The sequence below is a fragment of the Hyla sarda genome, chromosome 2 (genome assembly GCF_029499605.1).
Source record: "Hyla sarda isolate aHylSar1 chromosome 2, aHylSar1.hap1, whole genome shotgun sequence".
Classification (NCBI taxonomy): Eukaryota; Metazoa; Chordata; class Amphibia; order Anura; family Hylidae; genus Hyla; species Hyla sarda.
This window is the reverse complement of record NC_079190.1, coordinates 276,715,378-276,741,680: the sequence shown is the minus strand read 5'-3', so window position 1 is coordinate 276,741,680 and position 26,303 is coordinate 276,715,378. Positions and strand designations below refer to the sequence as shown.

The window sequence follows — 26,303 nt, the reverse complement described above, 5'->3', positions numbered from 1 at the left end:
CGCTATCATTACTGCGCAGAGCGAGATCGCTCTGCACGTAATGATGGGCAATACAGGGGCCAGAGCATCGTTACATCACGGCTCCGCCCCTCGTGATGTCATGGCCCGCCCCCGTCAATACAAGTCTATGGGAAGGGGGCGTGGCGGTCGTCATGCCCCCTGCCATAGACTTGCATTGAGGGGACGGGCCGTGATGTCATGAGGGGCGGAGCCATGATGTCACGCTGCTCCGGCCCCTGTATCGCCCGTCATTACGCACAGAGCGAACTCGCTCTGTGCAGTAATGATGGCGGGGTGCCGCAGTGGCGATCCCCGGGGTCCCCAGCAGCGGGACCGCGGCGATCTAACATCGTATCCCCTATCCTTTGGATAGGGGATAAGATGCCAGGGGCGGAGTACCCCTTTAAATGTTTTGGTTTATTTTTAAACATATATGAAATACAGTCATGGCCGTAAATGTTGGCACCCCTGAAATTTTTCTAGAAAATGAAGTATTTCTCACAGAAAAGGATTGCAGTAACACGTTTTGCTATACACATGTTTATTCCTTTTGTGCGTATTAGAATTAACCAAAAAAGGGAGGAAAAAAAGCAAATTGGACATAATGTCACACCAAACTCCAAAAATGGGCTAGACAAAATTGTCACCCTTTCAAAATTGTGAAAAAATAAGATTGTTTTAAGCATGTGATGCTCCTTTAAACTCACCTGGGGCAAGTAACAGAGGTGGGCAATATAAAAATCACACCTGAAAGCAGATAAAAAGGAGAGAAGTTCACTGAGTCTTTGCATTGTTTGTCTGTGTGTGCCACACTCAGCATGGACAACAGAAAGAGGAGAAGAGAACTGTCTGAGGACTTGAGAACCAAAATTGTGGAAAAGTATCAACAATCTCAAGGTTACAAGTTACAAGTGTGCAACATAATCAAGAAGTTTACAACCCATGGCACTGTAGCTAATTGCCTTGGGCGTGGATGGAAGAGAAAAATTGATGAAAGGTCTCACACAGGATAGTCCGGATGGTGGATAAGCAGCCCCAAACAAGTTCTAAAGATATTCAAGCTGTCCTGCAGGCTCAGGGAGCATCAGTGTCTGCGCGTACTATCCATCAACATTTAAATGAAATGATACGCTATGGCAGGAGACCCAGGAGGACCCCGCTGCTGACACAGAGACATAAAAAAGCAAGACCACATTTTGCCGAAATGAACTTGAGTAAGCCAAAATCCTTCAGGGAAAACGTCTTGTGGACGGATAAGGCCAAAATAGAGCTTTTTGGTAAAGCACTTCATTCGACTGTTTACCTAAAACGGAATGAGGCCTACAGTACCTACAGTGAAATATGGTGGAGGTTCAATGATGTTTTGGGGGTTGTTTTGCTGCCTCTGGCACTGGGTGTCTTGAATGTGTGCAAGGCATCATGAAATCTGAGGATTACCAAGGATTTTGGGTCGCACTGTACAACCCAGTGTCAGAAAGCTGGGTTTGCGTCCGAGATCTTGGGTCTTACAGCAGGACAATGACCCCAAACATACGTCAAAAATCGCCCAAAAATGGATGGCAACAAAGTGCCCATTGAACACCCGTGCTTAAAATTGCTGTTGGGAAAAGGCACCCTTCCAATAAGAGAGACCTGGAGCAGTTTGCAGAGGAAGAGTGGTCCAAAAGCTTATTGATGGTTATAGGAAGCCAATGATTTCAGTAATTTTTTCCAAAGGGTGTGCAACCAGATATTAAGTAAAGGGTTCCAATAATGTTGTCCAGCCCATTTTTGGAGTTTGGTGTGACATTATGTCCAATTTGCATTTTATTCCTCCTTTTTTGGTTTTGTTCCAATTCACTCAAAGGGAATAAACATGTGTATAGCAAAACATGTGTTACTGCAATCCTTTTCTGTGAGAAATACTTAATTTTCTTAAAAAATTTTCAGGGGTGCCAACATTTACGGCCATGATTGTAGTTGTCCAGAGGGAAAAAGTTACAGTTAAAAGTGCTTAGGATGGTAGTAAAACAAAAATAAAATGTACTTACCTGCCACAAATCCTCCTCCATTGCCTTAATTTAGTCATTGCTGGTACGGCTGCTCAGAGCTTCCTGTTCTCCATCCCAACAAATGGGAAATGCCTGCTTAGTCAGTCATTGGATGAGGTGGATCATTTTTTTATGTTTTACTGCCACCCTAAGCTCTTTTAATTTTAGTTTATTTTTTTCTAGACAAGCTATTTAAAAGGAATCTGTCCCCATGAACATGCTTCTGCTTGATAACGTAATGCCAATAGACTAGATAGCATTTTCAGGGTGTCAAATTTTGTTTAAGTAACAAAAAGTAATTTTTTTTATTGGGTGTATGTCTTTACTTTTTTTAATAGTATTTATTTAAATTCACCTTTTAATTATTTCGTTATCCATTTCAAAATATCTCTTTGGCACAGGTCTGAAGGTTGAAGTAACTCATTGTGGAACAATGAGACGGAAATACCGTGTTTGTAATGTGACAAGGAGGCCTGCCAGCCATCAAACGTGAGCATAGACTTTTGTGTTGAGTCAGTAGCATATGCCATAGATAAGTGTTTTGCTTTTTCCCACCATAGAGTGAACCATGTTATAAAACTCATGAAATAAAATAGGGCACTATTGTCTACCACATGTACATAGCTTTTCTTTTCTGAAGTAATTTAGAGAGTGTTGTGTTATTGAGCTTTTTTTCTCCTGAGTCGTTTCTATTATATTTTTTCAATCTGTATGAAAGTAGTAACCTTACCGTGACAAGTATCTTTTGGCACGTAAAATAATCCTTTATGGTCATAAGTTATAATTTAGCCTTTCTGACCAGAGGAAGGAAGGTAAATTTACTTTAGACATTTGTTCTGTATTACAGCTCAAACACATTAACATAATTGTATAATGGTGCCAGAGTGGAAAGTATGAAAAAAAAGTCCTATTATCAATGCCAAAAAAGTATACATGTACCAATGTTTATTAACACAATGTCAAACATTGGGAAAATAACAACAGAATCTGCAAACATCCAGTCCACCATCTGTATATTAAGGTTTTATATGCCCTGTACAGAACATGTCATGCACTTTTTAATAGAATGCACTCAGTAGCCCATAATGAGAATGTGAAAATCGAATTCTATAAATTTTAGCAAATATATTTGAAAAGAAAAACTTAAATTTTACCTGGACATACGTATTCAGGCCCTTTGCCTTTGAACTTAGCTCTGGTGGCCTCTCCTTAATCGTCATAATTTTGGAGAGGTTTCTACATCTTAAAGGGGTTACCCAGAAAAAAACTTGATAGATATATATATATATATATATATATATATATATACATATATATATATCAACTGGCCCAGAAAGTTAAACAGACTTGTAAATTACCTCTATTAAAAAATCTTAATCCTTTCAGTACTTATGAGCTGCTGAAGTTGAGTTGTTCTTTTCTGTCTAAGTGCTCTCTGATGACACCTGTCTCTGGAACTGTCCAGAGTAGAAGCAAATCCCCATAGCCAACCTATTCTGCTCATTGCAGTTCCCGAGACTGACAGGATGTCAGCAGAGAGCACTGTTGCCAGACAGAAAAGAACAACTCAATAGTGAGTCAGGCCTAGGCCCCATTGCAACCTATCTGAGACAACAGTCATTTTGTATGCTGTTAAAAATAAATATTGGGGTGAAAATCACAGAAGAATTGTGAGAAAACTGTCACACACAGATACAGACACTATATTATGAACTACACTAACTGTACAGCCCCTGTAGCATCGTCAAATAAAAAAAAGATACTGGAATACCCCTTTAAGCTTGCACTACTGCGAGATCCCTTTTTTGGTTCGGTGCATTGGTCCTGGTCAGTTCTGCTGATGAATCCTCTATATTAGAGTCCTGCAAGAAAGCTAAGTATTTTACAGACAGCCGCTGGTAACGTTCATCCCCATTCTGTGATCTCCCCCCCCCCCCCCCTCCACTTATCCCCAGCCTGTGCAGTATGTCCCCTTCACACATAGAAATCATCCCCAGTCTGTGGTGTCCCCTCCCCTTATCCTCAGTCCGTGCAGTATGTCCCCTTCACACAGAAATCATCCCCAGTCTGTGATGAACCCCCCCTTATCCCCAGCCCGTGCAGTATGTCCCCTTCACCCATAGAAATCTTCCCCAGTCTGTGATGAACCCCCCCTTATCCCCAGCCCATGCAGTATGTCCCCCTTCACACATAGAAATCATCCCCAGTCTGTGATGAACCCCCCCTTATCCCCAGTCCGTGCAGTATGTCCCCTTCACACATAGAAATCATCCCCAGTCTGTGATGTCCCCCCCTTATCCCCAGTCCGTGCAGTATGTCCCCTTCACACATAGAAATCATCCCCAGTCTGTGATGAACCCCCCCCCTTATCCCCAGCCCGTGCAGTATGTCCCCTTCACACATAGAAATCATCCCCAGTGTGTGATGTACCCCCTCCTTATCCCCAGCCCGTGCAGTATGTCCCCTTCACCCATAGAAATCTTCCCCAGTCTGTGTTGAACCCCCCCTTATCCCCAGCCCATGCAGTATGTCCCCCTTCACACATAGAAATCATCCCCAGTCTGTGATGAACCCCCCCCCTTATCCCCAGTCCGTGCAGTATGTCCCCTTCACACATAGAAATCATCCCCAGTCTGTGATGTCCCCCCCTTATCCCCAGTCCGTGCAGTATGTCCCCTTCACACATAGAAATCATCCCCAGTCTGTGATGTACCCCCTCCTTATCCCCAGCCTGTGCAGTATGTCCCCCTTCACACATAGAAATCATCCCCAGTCTGTGATGTACCCCCTCCTTATCCCCAGTCCGTGCAGTATGTCCCCTTCACACATAGAAATCATCCCCAGTCTGTGATGTCCCCCCCTTATCCCCAGTCCGTGCAGTATGTCCCCTTCACACATAGAAATCATCCCCAGTCTGTGATGACCCCCCCCCTTATCCCCAGTCCGTGCAGTATGTCCCCTTCACACATAGAAATCCTCCCCAGTCTGTGATGTACCCCCTCCTTATCCCCCGCCCGTGCATTATTTCCCCCTTCACACATAGAAATCATCCCCAGTCTGTGATGTACCCCCTCCTTATCCCCAGCCCGTGCAGTATGTCCCCTTCACACATAGAAATCATCCCCAGTCTGTGATGTCCCCCCCCCTTATCCCCAGCCTGTGCAGTATGTCCCCCTTCACACATAGAAATCATCCCCAGTCTGTGATGTCCCCCCCCTTATCCCCAGCCTGTGCAGTATGTCCCCCTTCACACATAGAAATCATTAAGCAGAGGAAATGAGGAGCTGTGTACGTCCACTCTCCCCTACTCTTCTGCCTTCTTTTCTCTGTGGAAACGTTCATCCTCTGAAGGCAGAGCAGGGAGAGGGGAGATGAGGAGCCATGTATGTCCTCTCTCCCCTGCTCTGCCTTCTTTCTGCTGTGCAGACCTCTGGGAGGGGGAGATGGGGGGGCATGGCTTGGAGTGTGGCTTCTTTCTCTCGTGCAGACCTCTGTCCTCTGCCTTCGCTCCCCCCAGCTCTAGCTTCGAAAACCTTCGGAGAGCTGAGGAGAGGAGCGGTCACATAGAAATGATCCCCAGTCTGTGATGTACCCCCTCCTTATCCCCAGTCCGTGCAGTATGTCCCCTTCACACATAGAAATCATCCCCAGTCTGTGATGTCCCCCCCCTTATCCCCAGCCTGTGCAGTATGTCCCCCTTCACACATAGAAATCATCCCCAGTCTGTGATGTCCCCCCCCCCATTATCCCCAGCCCGTGCATTATTTCCCCCTTCACACATAGAAATCATCCCCAGTCTGTGATGTACCCCCCCCTTATCCCCCGCCCGTGCAGTATGTCCCCTTCACACATAGAAATCATCCCCAGTCTGTGATTTCCCCCCCCCTTATCCCCAGCCTGTGCAGTATGTCCCCTTCACACATAGAAATCATCCCGTGTGTGATGTACCCCCACCTTATCCCCCGCCCGTGCATTATTTCCCCCTTCACACATAGAAATCATCCCCAGTCTGTGATGTACCCCCTCCTTATCCCCAGCCCGTGCAGTATGTACCATTCACACATAGAAATCATCCCCAGTCTGTGATGTACCCCCTCCTTATCCCCCACCCGTGCAGTATGTCCCCTTCACACATAGAAATAATCCCCAGTCTGTGATGTACCCCCTCCTTATCCCCCGCCCGTGCAGTATGTCCCCTTCACACATAGAAATCATCCCCAGTCTGGGATTTCCCCCCCCCCCTTATCCCCAGCCTGTGCAGTATGTACCCTTCACACATAGAAATCATCCCCAGTCTGTGATGTACCCCCTCCTTATCCCCCGCCCGTGCATTATTTCCCCCTTCACACATAGAAATCATCCCCAGTCTGTGATGTACCCCCTCCTTATCCCCAGCCCGTGCAGTATGTCCCCTTCACACATAGAAATCATCCCCAGTCTGTGATGTCCCCCCTCCTTATCCCCAGTCCGTGCAGTATGTCCCCTTCACACATAGAAATCATCCCCAGTCTGTGATGTCCCCCCCTTATCCCCAGCCTGTGCAGTATGTCCCCCTTCACACATAGAAATCATCCCCAGTCTGTGATGTCCCCCCCCCATTATCCCCCGCCCGTGCATTATTTCCCCCTTCACACATAGAAATCATCCCCAGTCTGTGATTTCCCCCCCTTATCCCCAGCCCGTGCAGTATGTCCCCTTCACACATAGAAATCATCCCCAGTCTGTGATTTCCCCCCCTTATCCCCAGCCTGTGCAGTATGTCCCCTTCACACATAGAAATCATCCCCAGTGTGTGATGTACCCCCACCTTATCCCCCGCCCGTGCATTATTTCCCCCTTCACACATGGAAATCATCCCCAGTCTGTGATGTACCCCCTCCTTATCCCCCACCCGTGCATTATTTCCCCCTTCACACATAGAAATCATCCCCAGTCTGTGATGTACCCCCTCCTTATCCCCCGCCCGTGCAGTATGTCCCCTTCACACATAGAAATCATCCCCAGTCTGTGATGTCCCCCCCCCATTATCCCCAGCCCGTGCATTATTTCCCCCTTCACACATAGAAATCATCCCCAGTCTGTGATGTACCCCCTCCTTATCCCCCGCCCGTGCATTATTTCCCCCTTCACACATAGAAATCATCCCCAGTGTGTGATGTACCCCCACCTTATCCCCCGCCCGTGCATTATTTCCCCCTTCACACATGGAAATCATCCCCAGTCTGTGATGTACCCCCTCCTTATCCCCCACCCGTGCATTATTTCCCCCTTCACACATAGAAATCATCCCCAGTCTGTGATGTACCCCCTCCTTATCCCCCGCCCGTGCAGTATGTCCCCTTCACACATAGAAATCATCCCCAGTCTGTGATGTCCCCCCCCCATTATCCCCAGCCCGTGCATTATTTCCCCCTTCACACATAGAAATCATCCCCAGTCTGTGATGTACCCCCTCCTTATCCCCCGCCCGTGCATTATTTCCCCCTTCACACATAGAAATCATCCCCAGTCTGTGATGTACCCCCTCCTTATCCCCCGCCCGTGCAGTATGTCCCCTTCACACATAGAAATCATCCCCAGTCTGTGATGTCCCCCCCCATTATCCCCAGCCCGTGCATTATTTCCCCCTTCACACATAGAAATCATCCCCAGTCTGTGATGTACCCCCTCCTTATCCCCCGCCCGTGCATTATTTCCCCCTTCACACATAGAAATCATCCCCAGTCTGTGATGTCCCCCCCCATTATCCCCAGCCCGTGCATTATTTCCCCCTTCACACATAGAAATCATCCCCAGTCTGTGATGTACCCCCTCCTTATCCCCCGCCCGTGCATTATTTCCCCCTTCACACATAGAAATCATCCCCAGTCTGTGATGTACCCCCTCCTTATCCCCAGCCCGTGCAGTATGTCCCCTTCACACATAGAAATCATCCCCAGTCTGTGATGTCCCCCCTCCTTATCCCCAGTCCGTGCAGTATGTCCCCTTCACACATAGAAATCATCCCCAGTCTGTGATGTACCCCCTCCTTATCCCCCGCCCGTGCAGTATGTCCCCTTCACACATAGAAATCATCCCCAGTCTGTGATGTACCCCCTCCTTATCCCCAGCCCGTGCAGTATGTCCCCTTCACACATAGAAATCATCACCAGTCTGTGATGTTCCCCCCTTATCCCCAGCCTGTGCAGTATGTCCCCCTTCACACATAGAAATCATCCCCAGTCTGTGATGTCCCCCCCCATTATCCCCCGCCCGTGCATTATTTCCCCCTTCACACATAGAAATCATCCCCAGTCTGTGATGTACCCCCTCCTTATCCCCCGCCCGTGCAGTATGTCCCCTTCACACGTAGAAATCATCCCCAGTCTGTGATTTCCCCCCCTTATCCCCAGCCTGTGCAGTATGACCCCTTCACACATAGAAATCATCCCCAGTGTGTGATGTACCCCCACCTTATCCCCCGCCCATGCATTATTTCCCCCTTCACACATAGAAATCATCCCGTCTGTGATGTACCCCCTCCTTATCCCCAGCCCGTGCAATATGTACCATTCACACATAGAAATCATCCCCAGTCTGTGATGTACCCCCTCCTTATCCCCCACCCGTGCATTATTTCCCCCTTCACACATAGAAATCATCCCCAGTCTGTGATGTACCCCCTCCTTATCCCCCGCCCGTGCAGTATGTCCCCTTCACACATAGAAATCTTCCCCAGTCTGTGATGTACCCCCTCCTTATCCCCAGCCCATGCAGTATGTCCCCTTCACACATAGAAATCATCCCCAGTCTGTGATGTCCCCCCCCTTATCCCCAGCCCGTGCAGTATGTCCCCCTTCACACATAGAAATCATCCCCAGTCTGTGATGTACCCCCTCCTTATCCCCCGCCCGTGCATTATTTCCCCCTTCACACATAGAAATCATCCTCAGTCTGTGATGCCCCCCCTTATCCCCAGCCCGTGCACTATGTCCCCCTTCACACATAGAAATCCTCCCCAGTCTGTGATGTACCCCTCCTTATCCCCCGCCCGTGCATTATTTCCCCCTTCACACATAGAAATCATCCCCAGTCTGTGATGTCCCCCCCCCCCCTTATCCCCAGCCTGTGCAGTATGTCCCCCTTCACACATAGAAATCATTAGGCAGAGGAAATGAGGAGCTGTGTACGTCCACTCTCCCCTACTCTTCTGCCTTCTTTTCTCTGTGGAAACTTTCATCCTCTGAAGGCAGAGCAGGGAGAGGGGAGATGAGGAGCCATGTATGTCCTCTCTCCCCTGCTCTGCCTTCTTTCTCCTGTGCAGACCTCTGGGAGGGGGAGATGGGGGGACATGGCTTGGAGCGTGGCTTCTTTCTCTCGTGCAGACCTCTGTCCCCCTTCACACATAGAAATCATCCCCAGTCTGTGATGTCCCCCCCCCCCCCATTATCCCCCGCCCGTGCATTATTTCCCCCTTCACACATAGAAATCATCCCCAGTCTGTGATGTACCCCCTCCTTATCCCCCGCCCGTGCAGTATGTCCCCTTCACACATAGAAATCATCCCCAGTCTGTGATTTCCCCCCCTTATCCCCAGCCTGTGCAGTATGTCCCCTTCACACATAGAAATCATCCCCAGTGTGTGATGTACCCCCACCTTATCCCCCGCCCGTGCATTATTTCCCCCTTCACACATAGAAATCATCCCCAGTCTGTGATGTACCCCCTCCTTATCCCCAGCCCGTGCAATATGTACCATTCACACATAGAAATCATCCCCAGTCTGTGATGTACCCCCTCCTTATCCCCCACCCGTGCATTATTTCCCCCTTCACACATAGAAATCATCCCCAGTCTGTGATGTACCCCCTCCTTATCCCCCGCCCATGCAGTATGTCCCCTTCACACATAGAAATCTTCCCCAGTCTGTGATGTACCCCCTCCTTATCCCTAGCCCGTGCAGTATGTCCCCTTCACACATAGAAATCATCCCCAGTCTGTGATGTCCCCCCCCTTATCCCCAGCCCGTGCAGTATGTCCCCCTTCACACATAGAAATCATCCCCAGTCTGTGATGTACCCCCTCCTTATCCCCCGCCCGTGCATTATTTCCCCCTTCACACATAGAAATCATCCCCAGTCTGTGATGCCCCCCCTTATCCCCAGCCCGTGCACTATGTCCCCCTTCACACATAGAAATCCTCCCCAGTCTGTGATGTACCCCCTCCTTATCCCCCGCCCGTGCATTATTTCCCCCTTCACACATAGAAATCATCCCCAGTCTGTGATGTCCCCCCCCCCCCTTATCCCCAGCCTGTGCAGTATGTCCCCCTTCACACATAGAAATCATTAGGCAGAGGAAATGAGGAGCTGTGTACGTCCACTCTCCCCTACTCTTCTGCCTTCTTTTCTCTGTGGAAACTTTCATCCTCTGAAGGCAGAGCAGGGAGAGGGGAGATGTGGAGCCATGTATGTCCTCTCTCCCCTGCTCTGCCTTCTTTCTCCTGTGCAGACTTCTGGGAGGGGGAGATGGGGGGACATGGCTTGGAGCGTGGCTTCTTTCTCTCGTGCAGACCTCTGTCCCCCTTCACACATAGAAATCATCCCCAGTCTGTGATGTACCCCCTCCTTATCCCCAGCCCGTGCAGTATGTCCCCTTCACACATAGAAATCATCCCCAGTCTGTGATGTCCCCCCCCTTATCCCCAGCCCGTGCAGTATGTCCCCCTTCACACATAGAAATCATCCCCAGTCTGTGATGTACCCCCTCCTTGTCCCCCGCCCGTGCATTATTTCCCCCTTCACACATAGAAATCATCCCCAGTCTGTGATGCCCCCCCTTATCCCCAGCCCGTGCACTATGTCCCCCTTCACACATAGAAATCCTCCCCAGTCTGTGATGTACCCCCTCCTTATCCCCCGCCCGTGCATTATTTCCCCCTTCACACATAGAAATCATCCCCAGTCTGTGATGTCCCCCCCCCCTTATCCCCAGCCTGTGCAGTATGTCCCCCTTCACACATAGAAATCATTAGGCAGAGGAAATGAGGAGCTGTGTACGTCCACTCTCCCCTACTCTTCTGCCTTCTTTTCTCTGTGGAAACTTTCATCCTCTGAAGGCAGAGCAGGGAGAGGGGAGATGAGGAGCCATGTATGTCCTCTCTCCCCTGCTCTGCCTTCTTTCTCCTGTGCAGACCTCTGGGAGGGGGAGATGGGGGGACATGGCTTGGAGCGTGGCTTCTTTCTCTCGTGCAGACCTCTGTCCTCTGCCTTCGCTCCCCCCAGCTCTAGCTTCGGAAACCTTCGGAGAGCTGAGAAGAGGAGCGGTCGCAAGTCTGCAGGGTTGCATGGCGAACAATGGCTGCGTGCCCCCAGAGGGGGCGCATTCCATAGGTACGCCATCACTGATCTACAATAATGAGAATATTACCTTTGTAACAGCACACAATTAGTTTTCCCGTTTCAATAAATTAGTAAATATTGCTAACATTCTGTTTTCACTTTGTCAATTTTAATTTTAGCACAAGGCCGCAACATAACAAAATGTGAAAATATGAAATCTTTCCAAATGCACTGTGCCTATGCACACTAGCAAATTTCCAAAATTCTGCTTTGAGATTGTGGCGCAGCAGAGTCCTAGTGCTGTCAATGGAATTCTGCTGCACAGTGCACACTATGGAATTGCTGTGGCAAAGCTTTCTGATGTTTAAAATGTTCTGCCAAATGAATGAACATGTTCATTCTTTCACTTGGAATACATTGCAGACTATGGGGAGCGGCAATGTCTGAGCGGTCCTAGACTGGGCAAAAATTCCATAGTGTGCATAGACCCTGGGGGTACTTTCACATTTGTGTTTTCTGCTGTTTATTTTTAGATACTTATTTTGTAATTGAGCAGCAAAAAATACATACCTGTAAACATACAGTTCATGATAAAGATGCTAATAAGATGAACATGGGACTAATGACCGAGAATTTAAATTTCTCTTGGTCTGCTCTTAGTGACACCTGATACCTTTTAAAGGGGTACTCTCATGGAAAACTTTTTTTAAAATCAACTGGTGCCAGAAAGTTAAACAGATTTGTAAATCACTTCTATTAAAAAAGTACTTCCAGTACTTTTTAGGGGCTGCATACTAAAGAGAAATCCAAAAAAGAAATGCATTTCCTCTGATGTTCTGACCACAGTTCTCTCTGCTGACCTCTGCTGTCCATTTCAGAAACTGTCCAGAGCAGGAGAAAATCCCCATAGCAAACATATGCTGCTCTGGTTAGTTCCTAAAATGGATAGCAGAGGTCAGCAGAGAGCACCGTGGTCATGACATCAGAGGAAATGCATTTCTTTTTTGGATTTCTCTTTAGTATACAGTCCCTAAAAAGTACTGGAAGGATTAAGATTTTTTAATAGAAGTGATTTACAAATCTGTTTAACTTTCTGGTACCAGTTGATTTAAAAAAAAAAAAAAAAGAAAAGTTTTCCACAGGAGTACTCCTTTAAGTACAGTTCTCTTAGTGGATGCAGAACTGTCAGGATGTACTAGGTACTGCATTCTTTCTTTCCTTTAGTTATAATATGATCAGTCGTAATCAATGGTTATCCTTTCAAAGTAGCTTCGATGGTGTAATAGAAATAGTAAAAAGGGACATTTGTATGAGAACTGGTGTACAAGGGTTAGTAAATTTCTTCCAAAGAAAGGGAAAGAGATAAGAAGTCAGTTTTACAGAGTATAATTACTAAAATGTCTGTTCTTCTCATCTATTTGTATTTGTTTAGCAGCCCATTAGGTTTCATATATAGGAAATTTGAATAATTCTATTTTTTTTCCCCCTCTTAGCTTCCCTTTACAACTGGAGAATGGGCAGACTGTAGAGAGAACAGTTGCTCAGTACTTTAGGGAAAAGTATAATCTCCAGCTGAAGTATCCTCATTTGCCCTGTTTGCAAGTTGGACAGGAACAGAAACACACATACCTGCCTCTAGAAGTAAGTTATACCTATGAATATCCTTTTTTCTTAGAGCTTTTCCTGTTTCAGCAAATACAACCAAAAAGTTACACCGTTCTCCAATACATTTTTTCATTACTTCCTCATGGCTTACAAGATCTCTACTTGTAATTAGTAAATAGGAACTGTGTTTTTTATTTCCAGAGGATGAATATCTTTCCTGGTTTTTGTGATTATCTCACAGCACAGTGTATCAGCTGCTCACATTTTTTTATAACAATTCAGGAGTGTCCATCACAGCTGAGATTTTTCTCCTTTTGTATGTAAACCATAAAGTTTCCCCTTCAACAAAGATTCCTTTTACACCACATGACTGATGCCACAAAGAAGCACCTGATACTAGCTGGCACTAATATACTATGCACAGGGGTGTGGAAATTATAAAAAAAAAAAAATACTTGTCCAAGGGACTAAAACGGAACACAGTCCCTCATGAAAATCCACTTGTCCCGGTAGACAAAATGGTTTCAACCAAAATAGTACGTAAATAAGGTCTTTATTAGTTTCTACACTACTAAATAAGGCTGGGTCCACACTACGTTTTGTCCCATACGGGAGCGCATACGGCAGGGGGGAGCTAAAAGCTCGCGCTCCCGAATGTGACTGTATGCGCTCCCGTATGCCATTCACTTCAATGAGCCGACCGGAGTGAAACGTTCGGTCCGGTCGGCTCATTTTTGCGCCGTATGCGCTTTTACAACCGGACCTAAAACCGTGGTCAACCACGGTTTTAGGTCCGGTTGTAAAAGCGCATACGGCGCAAAAATGAGCCGACCGGACCGAACGTTTCACTCCGGTCGGCTCATTGAAGTGAATGGCATACGGGAGCGCATACGGTCACATACGGGAGCGCGAGGTTTTAGCTCCCTCCTGCCGTATGCGCTCCCGTATGGGACAAAACGTAGTGTGGACCCAGCCTAACTCTTATTTTTCCATCTACAGACCCATATAAGGGCTTGTTTTTTGTGGAGCCAATTGTACTTTGTAATGACACCTTTCATTCTTCCATAACTTTTGCTCCAAAACAAAAACAAAAATTGTGAGGTGAAATTGAAAAAAAAATGCTAATTTTGGGTTTTCTTTTTTTGGCCATTCACCTTGTGGTCAAACTTACATGTTAATATTTTAATACTTTAGGTCAGCCTGATTACATCAATACCACATTTGTTTAGTTTCTGTCATATTTTACTAATTAAATATTTTTGTATTACTTTTTACTTTTTTTTTTTTAATTCCTGACCCCTTTAACATTTTCATTTTTCTGTATACTGGGCTGTATGAGGGATCATTATTTGGGCCGTCATCTGCTGTTTGTATCAGTACCATTTTGGTATTGATCAGAATTTTTGATCCGTTTTTACTTATTTTTTTCTGGGATATGATGTTATAAACATACAAAACACAATATTGTGTTTTGATATTTTTTTTACGTTATCGCCATTGACCGTACAGGATATATAATGTTATATTTTAATTGTTCGGACAATTACGCACTCGCCAATACCAAATATGTTTGTTTTTATTATGTTTAAATATTTTTTATATAGAAAATGGGTGATATGAACTTTTAATATGGAAAAGGATGTTTTTTTTGTTTTTTTTTACTTTTATTAAACTTTTTTTTATAAATACTTTTCATTAGGAGGAATCATTAGATTCCTCATACAGATCAATGAAGTTCTATTGGACTCCATTGATCTGTGTTCATTTGGTTGAGCCTGCTCAAGGCAGGCTCAATCAAATACAGATCCACGGGGCAGCCATGGATGAAGAGGTAAGCCCTCTGGCTGCCTACACAGTGGACGCCAAATATGAATTGGAAACTATGCCATCTACGATTGAATAATGCGCTTATACTTCATTCCGTATAACCGGACCTGACATTGTTGCAATCTCTACCGGAAAAACGAAATTAAGCGAATATGCTGGGCATATCTAAATAGAACATTACAAATAATAATTACAATGCCCCTAAGATTCTTATATTTAATGCTGGAAAAATACCAATCAATATTAAATTCTAATCAAAAAGTAAAACTATTATTGTATAAGAATTAAGAACGGCACCAAATAGCTGACACTACCTATGCGTAAAATAGTAAGTGTGAATAAATTAAAAACATAAAACATTTATGCTTTTTTTTTTTTTTATCGCTGGACTTGACGCCCCTTGCAAAATAGTTACTTCTGTATTCATGAATTTAGCTTATTCCTTTAGTTAAAAGACCACTTAAAGTATGGCATATAATTAGCAAAGAAAAAAATATATGCCAAATGTATTATCAGACTAAAAACGACACAAAATTTACCAAAGGAAGCTTCATAGCCATTTCTTTTTGGAACTGCATGTAGTTCAAAAAGAAAACCAGGTGAAGATAAAACAAACTATATACCGTATATACTCGAGTATTAGCCATTCAGAATAGAAGCCTAATTTCACCCCAAAAACCCAGGAAAACCTATTGACTCGAGTATAAGCTTAGGGTGGGAAATACATCATCTTCCCCCCCCCCCCCCCCCCCGGTCATCATCCCGCCCTCCTCTGTCATCATCCCAACTCCCACTGTCATCAACCAGACCCCCCCCCCATCCCTCCTGTCATCATCCAGACCCTTCTCATCCCCCATCATACAGATCCCCCTTGCCCCCATACCATTATCCAGATCCCCTTCATACCCCCCTGTCATCATCCAGACCCCCCTCTCTTGTTCTCTACTCACCTCCCCAGTTGCAGCTCTGTCGGTCCTTCCCTAGAAGCCGTCCAACGTCGCTGCAGGGACCGTCCGACTTCTAGTGGGGAGAGTGAGCCAGTTCGGGCTCCGGACTAGTGAGGCTGCATTGCCGCTGCCGCGTAGGGACGCCCCTGACGTCACTGACCTCTGCTGCGCACGGACGTCCCTGCACGGCGTCGTCAATGCAGCATCACTAGTCCAGGGTCGGACCAGGAGAGGAGAAGAGGGCCTCCTGGTCAAGATGAATGGCCCGGACCGGCTCACCCTCCCCACTGGAAGTCGGACCGTCCCTGCAGCATAGATGGGTGACGATGGACGGCCCGGCCCATCCCCTCGTCACCCCCACCTGTATGCCTGCGATTTTTTTTTTCCCCATCACTCGAGTATAAGCAGAGGGGGACGTTTTAGGCACGAAAAATGGGGCTGAAAAACTCAGCTTATACTGGAGTATATACGGTACTTGTTTTTTCTCATTGTCAAATTTTATCCACCCCAGGTCTTGATCCCCTGTTAAAAAGTATCACTGTTATTTAAAAAAACTTTTGACATGTCAAGGAGTTATCACTGCTCCATACCTGACCCTAACTCAATCATATACATACAACAACAAACATAAAGCATGGTGTATATTTATTTAAAAAAAAGTACTATGCCCGACAGAATATGAGACTATGAGCAGCACAACATTTACTGCAATGAGGAACAGCCAAATAAAATGGAGCCCCCATTTAGTTTAAGATAATATTCTTTATAGCATCAATCATACACAAATTGCCATGTTTTTTTTTATTTTTTAACTGGGTCCTACTCTGTGGAACAGCACACAGCTCCATTCCATCCAGCAGTAAATGCAAACCCAGGGGGAAACCACCTGAACGGAGGCCAAAATTACTTTTTCTTTCCTCTGTCAGGTGATTGGAGTCTATGGATTTGTTAACCGTATGCACCAAAGAGAGCAGGAAAGCTGAAGAAGCTAAAGACAAGGTCTTTATTAGATAAGAAAAAAGCATTTTCACTATACATTAATAAACTAAAACCCAAATACTCCCTAGTAATGGAAACTATTTTAGTTTCATTATGAACTTTAGGCCCCAAATGCCCAGGAAAACTTCAGTGCGTATGAAAGGTGATGAACAGTTCCACAAGGTGAAGAGGTGGTACAGAGTCAGGCCCGTGTGAATCAGCAGAACCTAGAGGACAGAGCACTGCTGAATTACAGATTTTACATAGCTCCTACGTGCTTATTTACCGTACTCTCTGTTCTTCTGTCATAGATGAGGTGGCAGGTCTTTGTGAATTACCAGCCAATACAGGGACTGATATCAAACTTCATCCTCCACTGTTAGGGCTAGATTATACTAGGACATATTGCATAATGACATTTTATTATTTCATACCCATTACCCACATTGCTGTTTTTGGATGGAGACACAGTTCTAACTGGTTTCCTAGTAATGTCAGCAGAATAAATGCATAGTTTTATGTTATGGAATCCTATATTCTGCATGAATAGAGCAGTAGGTCTGTAATGACCTGTCAAGGAAGCATGGCCTAAGGTTTGATGTGTCCTATGGCCATAATTCCTCTTTGCTCTGAATGCCCATTTTCTAGACATGCAAGGCTCAGCTTACAGTGCTGCGTCCTGCTCACCACTTACCTACCCACGCGCCACCACTTTCACTTGTTGCACAGGCACAGTGAGCTATTAAGGCAGCGCCTTCACTTCACATTCACCATTCAGCCTGTCAGTGCTCAGAATACATGTGAGGAGTACAAAGACAAGTGTGTCTTGCCTAAAGTGAAACATAGTGGGATTGTTTTGGTCTGTGCTGCTGGCACTGGGGAACTACAGTTCAGCCAACATGTACTGTAACTTACTAAAGCAGAGCATGATCCCCCTCCCTTTAGATATTGGGCCACAGGGCAGTTTTTCAACTTGAGAAAGACCCCAAACACTCCTCCAAGACAACCACTGCCTTCCTAAAAAAAGCTGAGGGTAAAAGTGGTGGACTGACCAAGCATGTCTCCAGGTCTAAACCCTATTGAGCATCTGTGTGGCATCCTCAAACAGAAGCTGGGGGAGTGCAAGGTCTCTAACATCCACCAGCTCTGTGATGTCATCATGGAGGAGTGGAAGAGAACTCCATAGGCAACTGTTGAAGTGCTAGTGAACTCAATGCCCAAGACTCTTAAAGGCATAGTCCCACATTTTACTTCTTATCCTCTATCCAAAGGATAGGAAATAAGTGTCTGATCCCCCACGATCTCCTGCACATTGTCCCGGCTCTCCTTGCGCACAGAGCGAGGGTTAACACACCCCATTCGTGCATCTTTATGGGAGAACACCAAATAAACAGTGCAGCCAAAAGAGAGCAAAAACATGTATAGGAGGGGATGTAACCAAATAGATCCACACTATGTCTCCTATGCCCACAATAAAGTACCAACCACTAAACATAAATCCCTGCCCAAACGCAATATAAACCTATAAATGCACAGAAATTGTGGCAGAAAATGGTATAAAAAATATATCCTTTATTGAATCAGCTTAAAAATTGACAAACATGATAATACATAGTGATAAGAGGAAAAATGACAACTGGAACACAGGGGGTGGCATAGGCATGGTAGAAATGATTTGCTAGAAAGACATATATAAAGTGCATTCTCTATCAGTAGATAGTCTACACATATATAATGGGGTGAAGCCCATCAGCAGCATGTAACACAGTAAAAATTGGCAAGTGCAAACAAATACAGTGGAAAATAGCAGCAGATGGAGAGCAAAATACCACATGTAGCAGCAACAATGCCAAGCCAAGGAGCCATTTCGGAATGACTTCCTTCTTCCGGGGGTAACATAGTAACATAGTTCATAAGGTTGAAAAAAGACCAGAGTCCATCAAGCTCAACCTATGCCCCTAATAAGTCCCTGCTGAGTTGAGTTGATCCAGAGGAAGGAAAAAAACTATTCCCGAAAAAATTACTTCCCGACTCCAAATATGGCAGTCAGATTAAATCCTTTTTTTTGTTTTGTTATACAAAGGTGTCACACAAAGGTTAACAGACAGTATATATGTCAATCACATCCAATCACAAGTGAGAATTTGTTAAAACACATCTGAATATCAGCAGAGTCAATGCGCAATAGCACAAGTAATGGCGACGGACCTGGTTCGGCCTTTCGGAGCGGCGTCATGTTATCACCGCGTGATCAGTCATATGAACGCACGCATATGACTGGTCACGCGGTGATCACATGATGCCGCTCCGGGGTCCTTGGCTTGGCATTGTTGCTGCTACATGTGGTATTATGCTCTCCATCTGCTGCTATTTTCCACTGTATTTGTTTGCACTTGCCAATTTTTACTGTGTTACATGCTGCTGATGGGCTTCACCCATTATATATGTGTAGATTATCTACTTACAGCGAATGCACTTTATATATGTCTTTCTAGCACATCATTTCTGCCATGCCTATGCCACCCCCTGTGTTCCAGATGTCATTTGTCTTTTATCCTCTTATCACTATGTATTATCATGTTTATCATTTTTTTAAGCTGATTTAATAAAGGATATATTTTTTAGACCATTTTCTGCTGCAATTTCTGTGCATTCATAGGTTTATATATCTTTATAGGAGAGCCTGAGATACAAGAGCGCTGTACTTGTGTATCTCCAGCTCTCGCATAGAGATGCATGGAGGGGGCATGTTGAGGGGGGTGGTTACACACTGTTATACAGGCTGTGCACTCGCTACATTACATGGTAGCAGAGTGTCTTTTCTTCAGTGTTGTCACTTGAACAGATATTGTAAAATATTTACAAAAAAGTTTGCAGTGTATTCAGTTATAAGAGGTAGTGTATATTTATTATATAGGTATATAGATATATGTATTTCCTTGCATACTTAGTGATGGGATAATTAATCGATTTTTAATTTTTTTGCAATTCACCAGGTCTGTAATATTGTAGCAGGCCAGCGCTGCATCAAAAAGCTGACTGACAATCAGACCTCTACTATGATCAAAGCAACGGCAAGGTCTGCCCCAGACAGGCAGGAAGAGATCAGCAGGCTGGTGAGTTATTTGTTTGGGCTGGAGAAAAGGAAGACTGCTGTCTATGTATAATATTTACTCTGTTCAGTTTTCCAGCTTCTGGCAGGCTTCTAGCGCCCACTCACTCTGTATAAGGAAGTGATTGTTGCCCTTTGCCTTTAGCTAATGCTAGTGTTTTTTTTCCCATAATGCATATTGTAGATCATGGTATCTGAATCACAGCTGTTTGTATAGATTTTAGTTTTTCACATTGGGCTATATTTAAAAATAAATGTTATTTCAAGGGGGTAAATAGTGATAATAACAATGTAGCAGTAGTAGTCAAAAACTGGACATATCTGTTATATCAGAAATCCTCATTTAACTTTTATGTCACTGATACAAACAGAATCTTCCAATATTTCATATGTATGCTGTTTGTTGGCAGTTACAGTGCCTTGCAAAAGTATTTTTTTTAAAGTGTTTATTTATATTTTGCAAGTCAGATAAGACATCACCAAAGGTGAAATACAATAAAACAAAAACAGCCCTGAAGGTCCCAGAGACCAGGTTTAACGTAATAGCCCAAAGCAGAACATATGTCGAGGTGGACCGTTGATTCGGCAGGGCATCCCAGGACCCACCAGAGGAGGCCCAACACGAACAGACAAACACGCATACACACAGACACCCCCCACAACTTTGAAGATGTTTTTTTTTTTTATTGTGAAGCAAACAACAAATAGGACAAAATAACAGAAAAAGTCAATGTGCATAACTATTCACCCCCCTAAAGTCAATACTTTGTAGAGCCACCTTTTGCGGCAATCACAGCTTCAAGTTGCTTTGGATAAGTTTCTATGAGCTTGCCACATCTTACCACTGGCATTTTTGCCCATTTCTCCGTGCAAAACTGCTCCAGCTCCTTCAAGTTGGATGGGTTGCGCTTGTGAACAGCAATCTTTAAGGGTCTATTCACGTGGCAGAATTTCTGCTCATCCGCCCAAATTTCGCTTCCGCTTTTGTGGATTTTGTGCTGAATTGGTGTGGAATCCAAGCGGAAATTCTTCAGAAGTGTGAATGGGAGTGTGGACTCCTATAGAAGTGTATTGGGCTTTCATTTGAGGAGAAATTCCTCAAGCCGAATTCCGCTTGAAGAAATTCTGCCGTGTGAATAGGGCCTAAGTCTGACCACAGATTTTTGATTGAACTGAGATCTGGGCTTTGGCTAGGCCATTCCAACACATTTTCAGGTTTCCCCTTAAACCACTCAAGTGTTGCTTTAGCAGTGTGTTTGGGGTCATTGTCCTGCTGAAAGGTGAATCTACCTCCTAACCTCAAATCATGCACAGAGTGGTACAGGTTTTGCTCAAGACTATCCCTGTTTTTAGCATCCTCCATCTTTCCCTCATCTCTGACACACTCTGATGTGTTGGGTTTGCACCAGACATAGAGTTTTCTTCTATGGTCGAAAAGTTCAATTTTGGTCTCATCAGACCAGAGCACCTTCCTCCATACATTTTGGGAGTCTCCCACATGCCTTTTCGCAAACTCATAACGTTCCTTTTTGTTTTTAGTAACAAACCAATCAAGTTTATTGTGGCAAAATGGTAGCAGAACAGTAGGACAAAAATACAGAGACGCAGACCAGAGCAAAATGTAGATTAGGGATATATAATAATAATGAAACAACAACAGGTCAGGCATTTAAAAACTTACACCATTACTAGGGTAGATTCAGGGCATCCAACCAGTAAGGCAAAAAAACACTGAGGGGAGGTCAATAAATGGATAGAGAGTAACGAATATCTGGACAGTAGGGTGATGTCAGCCAGGGATCCCAGACCACAGTAAAACGTTCCATAGTCATCTCTCATTGCATTAAGCTTCTCAGATAGCATAATCAAATTGACCCTAGCTGTCACCCTGTCAATGGACAGGGAGGTTTGCTTCCAGTTGGGGGCAATATGAATTCGGGCAGCCAAAAACACACAATGAACCAGTTTGAGAACCCTATTGGGCATTTTAGGGGGAAGAGCACCGAGAAGGCAGAATGTAGGTTTAAGAGGGCAAGTATGATGTGTAACCTCCCTCAACATAGTCAAGACAGAGGTCCAGAAAGTAAAAGCTATGGGGCAGCTCCACCAAGAGTGATGCATGGTGCATAAGTAGCCACATACCCTAAAGCAATAGGGAGACGTGAAGGGGAAAGCAGTGTGGAGCTGTGTGGGTACATAATATGTCCTGTGTAGGATTTTCAGAGACGTCTTCATCAAGGAAACCTGTGAGCTGCCCTTACTAAAAGTCTTGCAACACTCTTACCACTGTAATGGGGAAAGCATGGTGCGAAAGTCAGATTACCATTGTAACATGAAGGGTAATTTACAATCAGGTGGCAGGGAATTGAAGAAGCAATAAAGAAGGGAGAGGAGGCCCTGGTGTTCAGGGAAGTAGAGAGCCAAGGATTCCTAATGGGACAGGGAAACGTCCCGGGAAGAGGAGGTCAAGGAGGACAAGAAGGAAAACACTTGACATGTTCTCAGACGTTCCGAACCCGGAGGAGCGAAACATTGTGAGAAAGCCTCCACTGTCAACAGCCGCTTGTTAGAAACAAAATCATAAAGTCTACATCATTTATGAGACTGCCACCAAGAAAAAAGGCGGTGGTTCAGTCCTGGTAAGAAGAGATGATTACAATACAGCTGAGTGAGAGGGGAGGCTCTGGACTGGATGGAAAATTTTAACCGGATCATTCACCATTAAGAAAGAGAATAAAGGGTGAGTACTGCAGAGGAGGGGACCAGGTGAGTAACAGGTGGAAGAGAACAGAAAAGAGCAGAAGGAGAATAAAAGAGCAGAAGGAGGGGATAGCAAAGCAGATTCAAGAAAAACTCAAATAGGGGTGCAAGAAGAAGCATGAAATAAGGTAAGTTGAGAAAGCCGGGCAACATAATAAGAGGGGCCACCTAGGCCTTTGTGAAAATGCATGATTTTATGGGGAATGCATGCAGGTCTATGTCTCCAAATAAATTGGAAGACATCTTGCTGAAGGGACTTAAGGTCTGAGGAGGGGACTGGTGGTAATACCACCAGCTTGACTGCGTGGACCCGGCCCACCCAGGAAAGATGAGGGAAGTCCCATTTGCGGAGATCAGCACGAATAGACCTAAAAAGTTTAGGGTAGTTGGCAGTAGTTGAGTATAGAGATGGAATAGAGGGGGTAAGAGTAATCCCTAGGTAGGAAAGCTTAGAGGTAGAGGGTGGGAAACAAAAGTTAAGGTTGATCAATTTCTGAGTGTGGGCAGGGACCCCACAATAGAGGTTCTCAGACTACGAGTTGTTGACTCTCAGCCCCGACATAGACGAAAAATCCGACAGAATCCGGAACAAGTTACGGAGAGAAACCAATGGTTTCATCAAGGTTAACAACAGGTTATCGGCAAAGAGGCTAAGTTTATATTCAACAATGTCTCTGATAATAGTCAGCGGAACACTGATTAACAACCGGGCGGCTCCCATGCATTCAAGCCAGGGGCTCCTTACTCCTAAGTTTATATTCAGTCTGACTGATGAGAGGACCTGTAACAACTGTACAGTTCCGGAGGAGGGTCGCCAGGGGTTCCATCGCTAAAGCAAGAAGTGCTTGTGAAAGAGGACATCCCTGGCGAGTCCCCCGGGATATTTGGATTGGTAGTGGGTTATCAGTAGGGAGCTTAAAGTATGCCGAGGGCAGAGAGTGCAACAAGTGAAGCAGATGGACAAAGGGGCCGGAAAAACCCATGCTGGATAGGACACCAAAGAGATAGGACCAAGAAATGCTGTTGAAAGCCTTCTCTATATCGAGGGCTAAAACCATAAGAGGGGTGGAGGAGGTGGTACACCAATGCATAACATCCAGCACTGTCCGGACATTGTCCAGTGCCTGACGACCAGGGATGAACCCCACCTGGGAAGCATGTATAAGACAGGGGAGAAGAGAGTTGAGTCTACATGCTAAGATAGAGGTGAGAATTTTGGTGTCAAGATTAATGAGGGAAATGGGTCTATAGTTAGTGACTAATTGGGGGTCCTTGTTAGGTTTGGGTATAACAGTAATGAGGGCATCTAAATATTCAGTGGGTAGAGAAGGGGCAGAGAAAAAACGGTTACACAAAGTCATGAGTTGGCGTAAGAGAAGGGGTGAGAACTTTTCATAGTATCGGGCTGACAGCCCATCCGGGCCCAGAGCTTTACCCAGCTTGAGGCGAGAAAGGGTGGAGGAGACCTCATCAGTAGTAACAGGCACATTAAGAATGAGCCGGTTCATTATAAAGGCAGAAGTAAAACTCATGGAATGCTTTATATATACGGTGGGGATGAGAGGAGCACAAACCCGGTCGTAGCTGAACCCTAAGCACTCAGTTAAAGGGAACCAATCATCAGATTTTACCCTATATAATGCTTGGTAAAGCATTATTTAGGGTAAAATTGTTGTCCTCACCATCTCCGGGGGATGCTCCTGCCTCCTAGGATGGTGAAGATATGAAGTTATAAACTAGTCACCGCCACGGCCATAAGTAGTCCCCTGGGCGGGGAGCTCCACTCACCTACTCCCGTTCTTCGGCCGGCAGCGACGCCCCATCCGCTTGATTGATGGGCTGCGTCATTGTTCCGCTCGCTAAACCGACAAAGCAGAGCAATGACGCTGCCCATCAATCAAGAGGAGGGGGCGTCGCTGCCGGCCGAAGAACGGGAGTAGGTGAGAAGAGCTCCCCGCCCAGGGGACTACTTACGGCGGCTGCGATGACTAGTTTATAACTTCATATCTTCACCATCCCTGGGGGCAGGAGCATCCCCCGGGAATGGTGAAAATAAAGATTTTACCCTATATAACGCTTTGCCAAGCGTTATATAGGATAAAATCTGATGACTGGTTCCCTTTAATAGTCTTCTGTTGTTTTAGCTGTCTAGCTCGGAGTTTATCAGGTTTATTCGCAAAGCCATAATAAGTCGGCTTAGTCCAGTGAATAGCCCTCTCCACTCAGCATCCAGCTGTAGCTGGGTGTCCTGCAGAGCCTTAAAAAGATTGAGAGGGGGCCCTCTGGTGAGCAATAAACAGTCTAGTGAGTTTATGTTCTAATGTGGCTAAGTGTTTGTCACGGTCCTTTTTGAAACCGGAGGTGAGCGCAATAATACACCCCCTAATATAGGCCTTGTGGGCAGACCACACCCAAACGGGATCGCTATCAGGCGTGGCATTAATGGCAAAATAGGAGGATATATCCTCCGTCAGTTGGGCTTTAATCTTAGGATGAGTGAGCAGAGATTCGTTTAAGCGCCATTTGAATGGTGTAGATGGTCTGCCCACAAGGTCCAGTTCTGCCAGGACCATATCATGATCCGACCATGTGGAGAGAATGTGTCGTGCATATAACAGTAGTGGTAGGGAAGAGGTGTTAGTTAGGATCCAGTCTATGCGGGAGCAGTGGCCATGAGAAGGGGAATAGTAGGAGTAACCACGGGTGGTTTCGTTATGTTCCCTCCAGGTATCCGCTAGGGATAGAGAGCGGAAATGGTTCAATATAGTACTCAGTTGAGAACTAGTCCTTCTAAAAAGGGTTGTGTTAGAGCGGTCAAGCTTCCCATTGAAAAAAATAAATAAAAGTCGCCCACCCAGAGGAGAAGATCGTACGTAAAGGAGGAAAGTCTGTTACACATTATGTCAAAAAATGAAATTGGGTCATCAGTTGGGGCATAAGCATTGACTATGCAGACTGTCTTAACATATAGGGAACCTTGCAATATAAGGAAGCGACCCTCTGGGTCCTCTGTAACCTGGTGGACCTCTAGTGGTAGAAAGTTATGGAGACAGATCAGGACCCCCCTACACTTAGAATGATATGAGGAGTGATAAAGCCGCTGGGGTAAAATGAGTCTCCGGGAGACCTATTATATCTGGACGAAGGCGAGCATAGTCCAGAAAGGCTTTCCTACATTTGGGAGGGGAATTAAAGCCCCTGATATTATGGGGTAATATACGACACATGATGGGCAACAGAAAGCAAGCTAAAGGACCTCAAAAAGAACATAATAAAGGGGTTACAACCCCTGAGAAGCAAACAATTAAATGCAATAATACAATTCCCAGCATGGTAACAGATAAATGAGAAAAATAATAAAACATGTATGCACAGACCTGGACAAACAACAAAAAACTAAACAAAAATAACCAACAAAACATGGAAAGCCGCACCAGATATTAGCAGGAAACGGCCAATTTAGGCTCCCGAGAGTGCTTAAGAGGGCATGAGAGTCCAACCACAACTGACTCCGTATCAAAGAGTGTGGAAGGTGCACCAACCAGTTCAGTAGAGTAGAAGTCATCAGGTGAGTCCTCAGTCTGGAAGATGTGACAGACGTAAGCAGCCTGGTTCCGGGGGTGAGGGGAACAGTGGCCCAGATGCGTATGGTTCGGAGCCCTCTTTGGGGCAGCGGAGGGGCATCAGTCCAGCTACAGTTCTAGTGAAGAGCTTCCTGGGCAGC

At 45.4% G+C, this 26,303-nt stretch overlaps 1 protein-coding gene across 2 annotated transcripts in view; it reads left to right on the top strand.

Annotated features, from left to right (window-relative positions):
- Positions 1-26,303, top strand: part of LOC130356122 (protein argonaute-3) — a 157,413-nt gene that overhangs the window by 81,566 nt on the left and 49,544 nt on the right. For both annotated transcript variants that reach the window (XM_056557187.1, XM_056557186.1), the window contains exons 7-9: positions 2,432-2,519; positions 12,844-12,991; positions 19,704-19,823. In XM_056557187.1, coding sequence (XP_056413162.1) covers positions 2,432-2,519; positions 12,844-12,991; positions 19,704-19,823 — 356 coding nt within the window. The remainder of the gene's footprint in view (positions 1-2,431; positions 2,520-12,843; positions 12,992-19,703; positions 19,824-26,303) is intronic.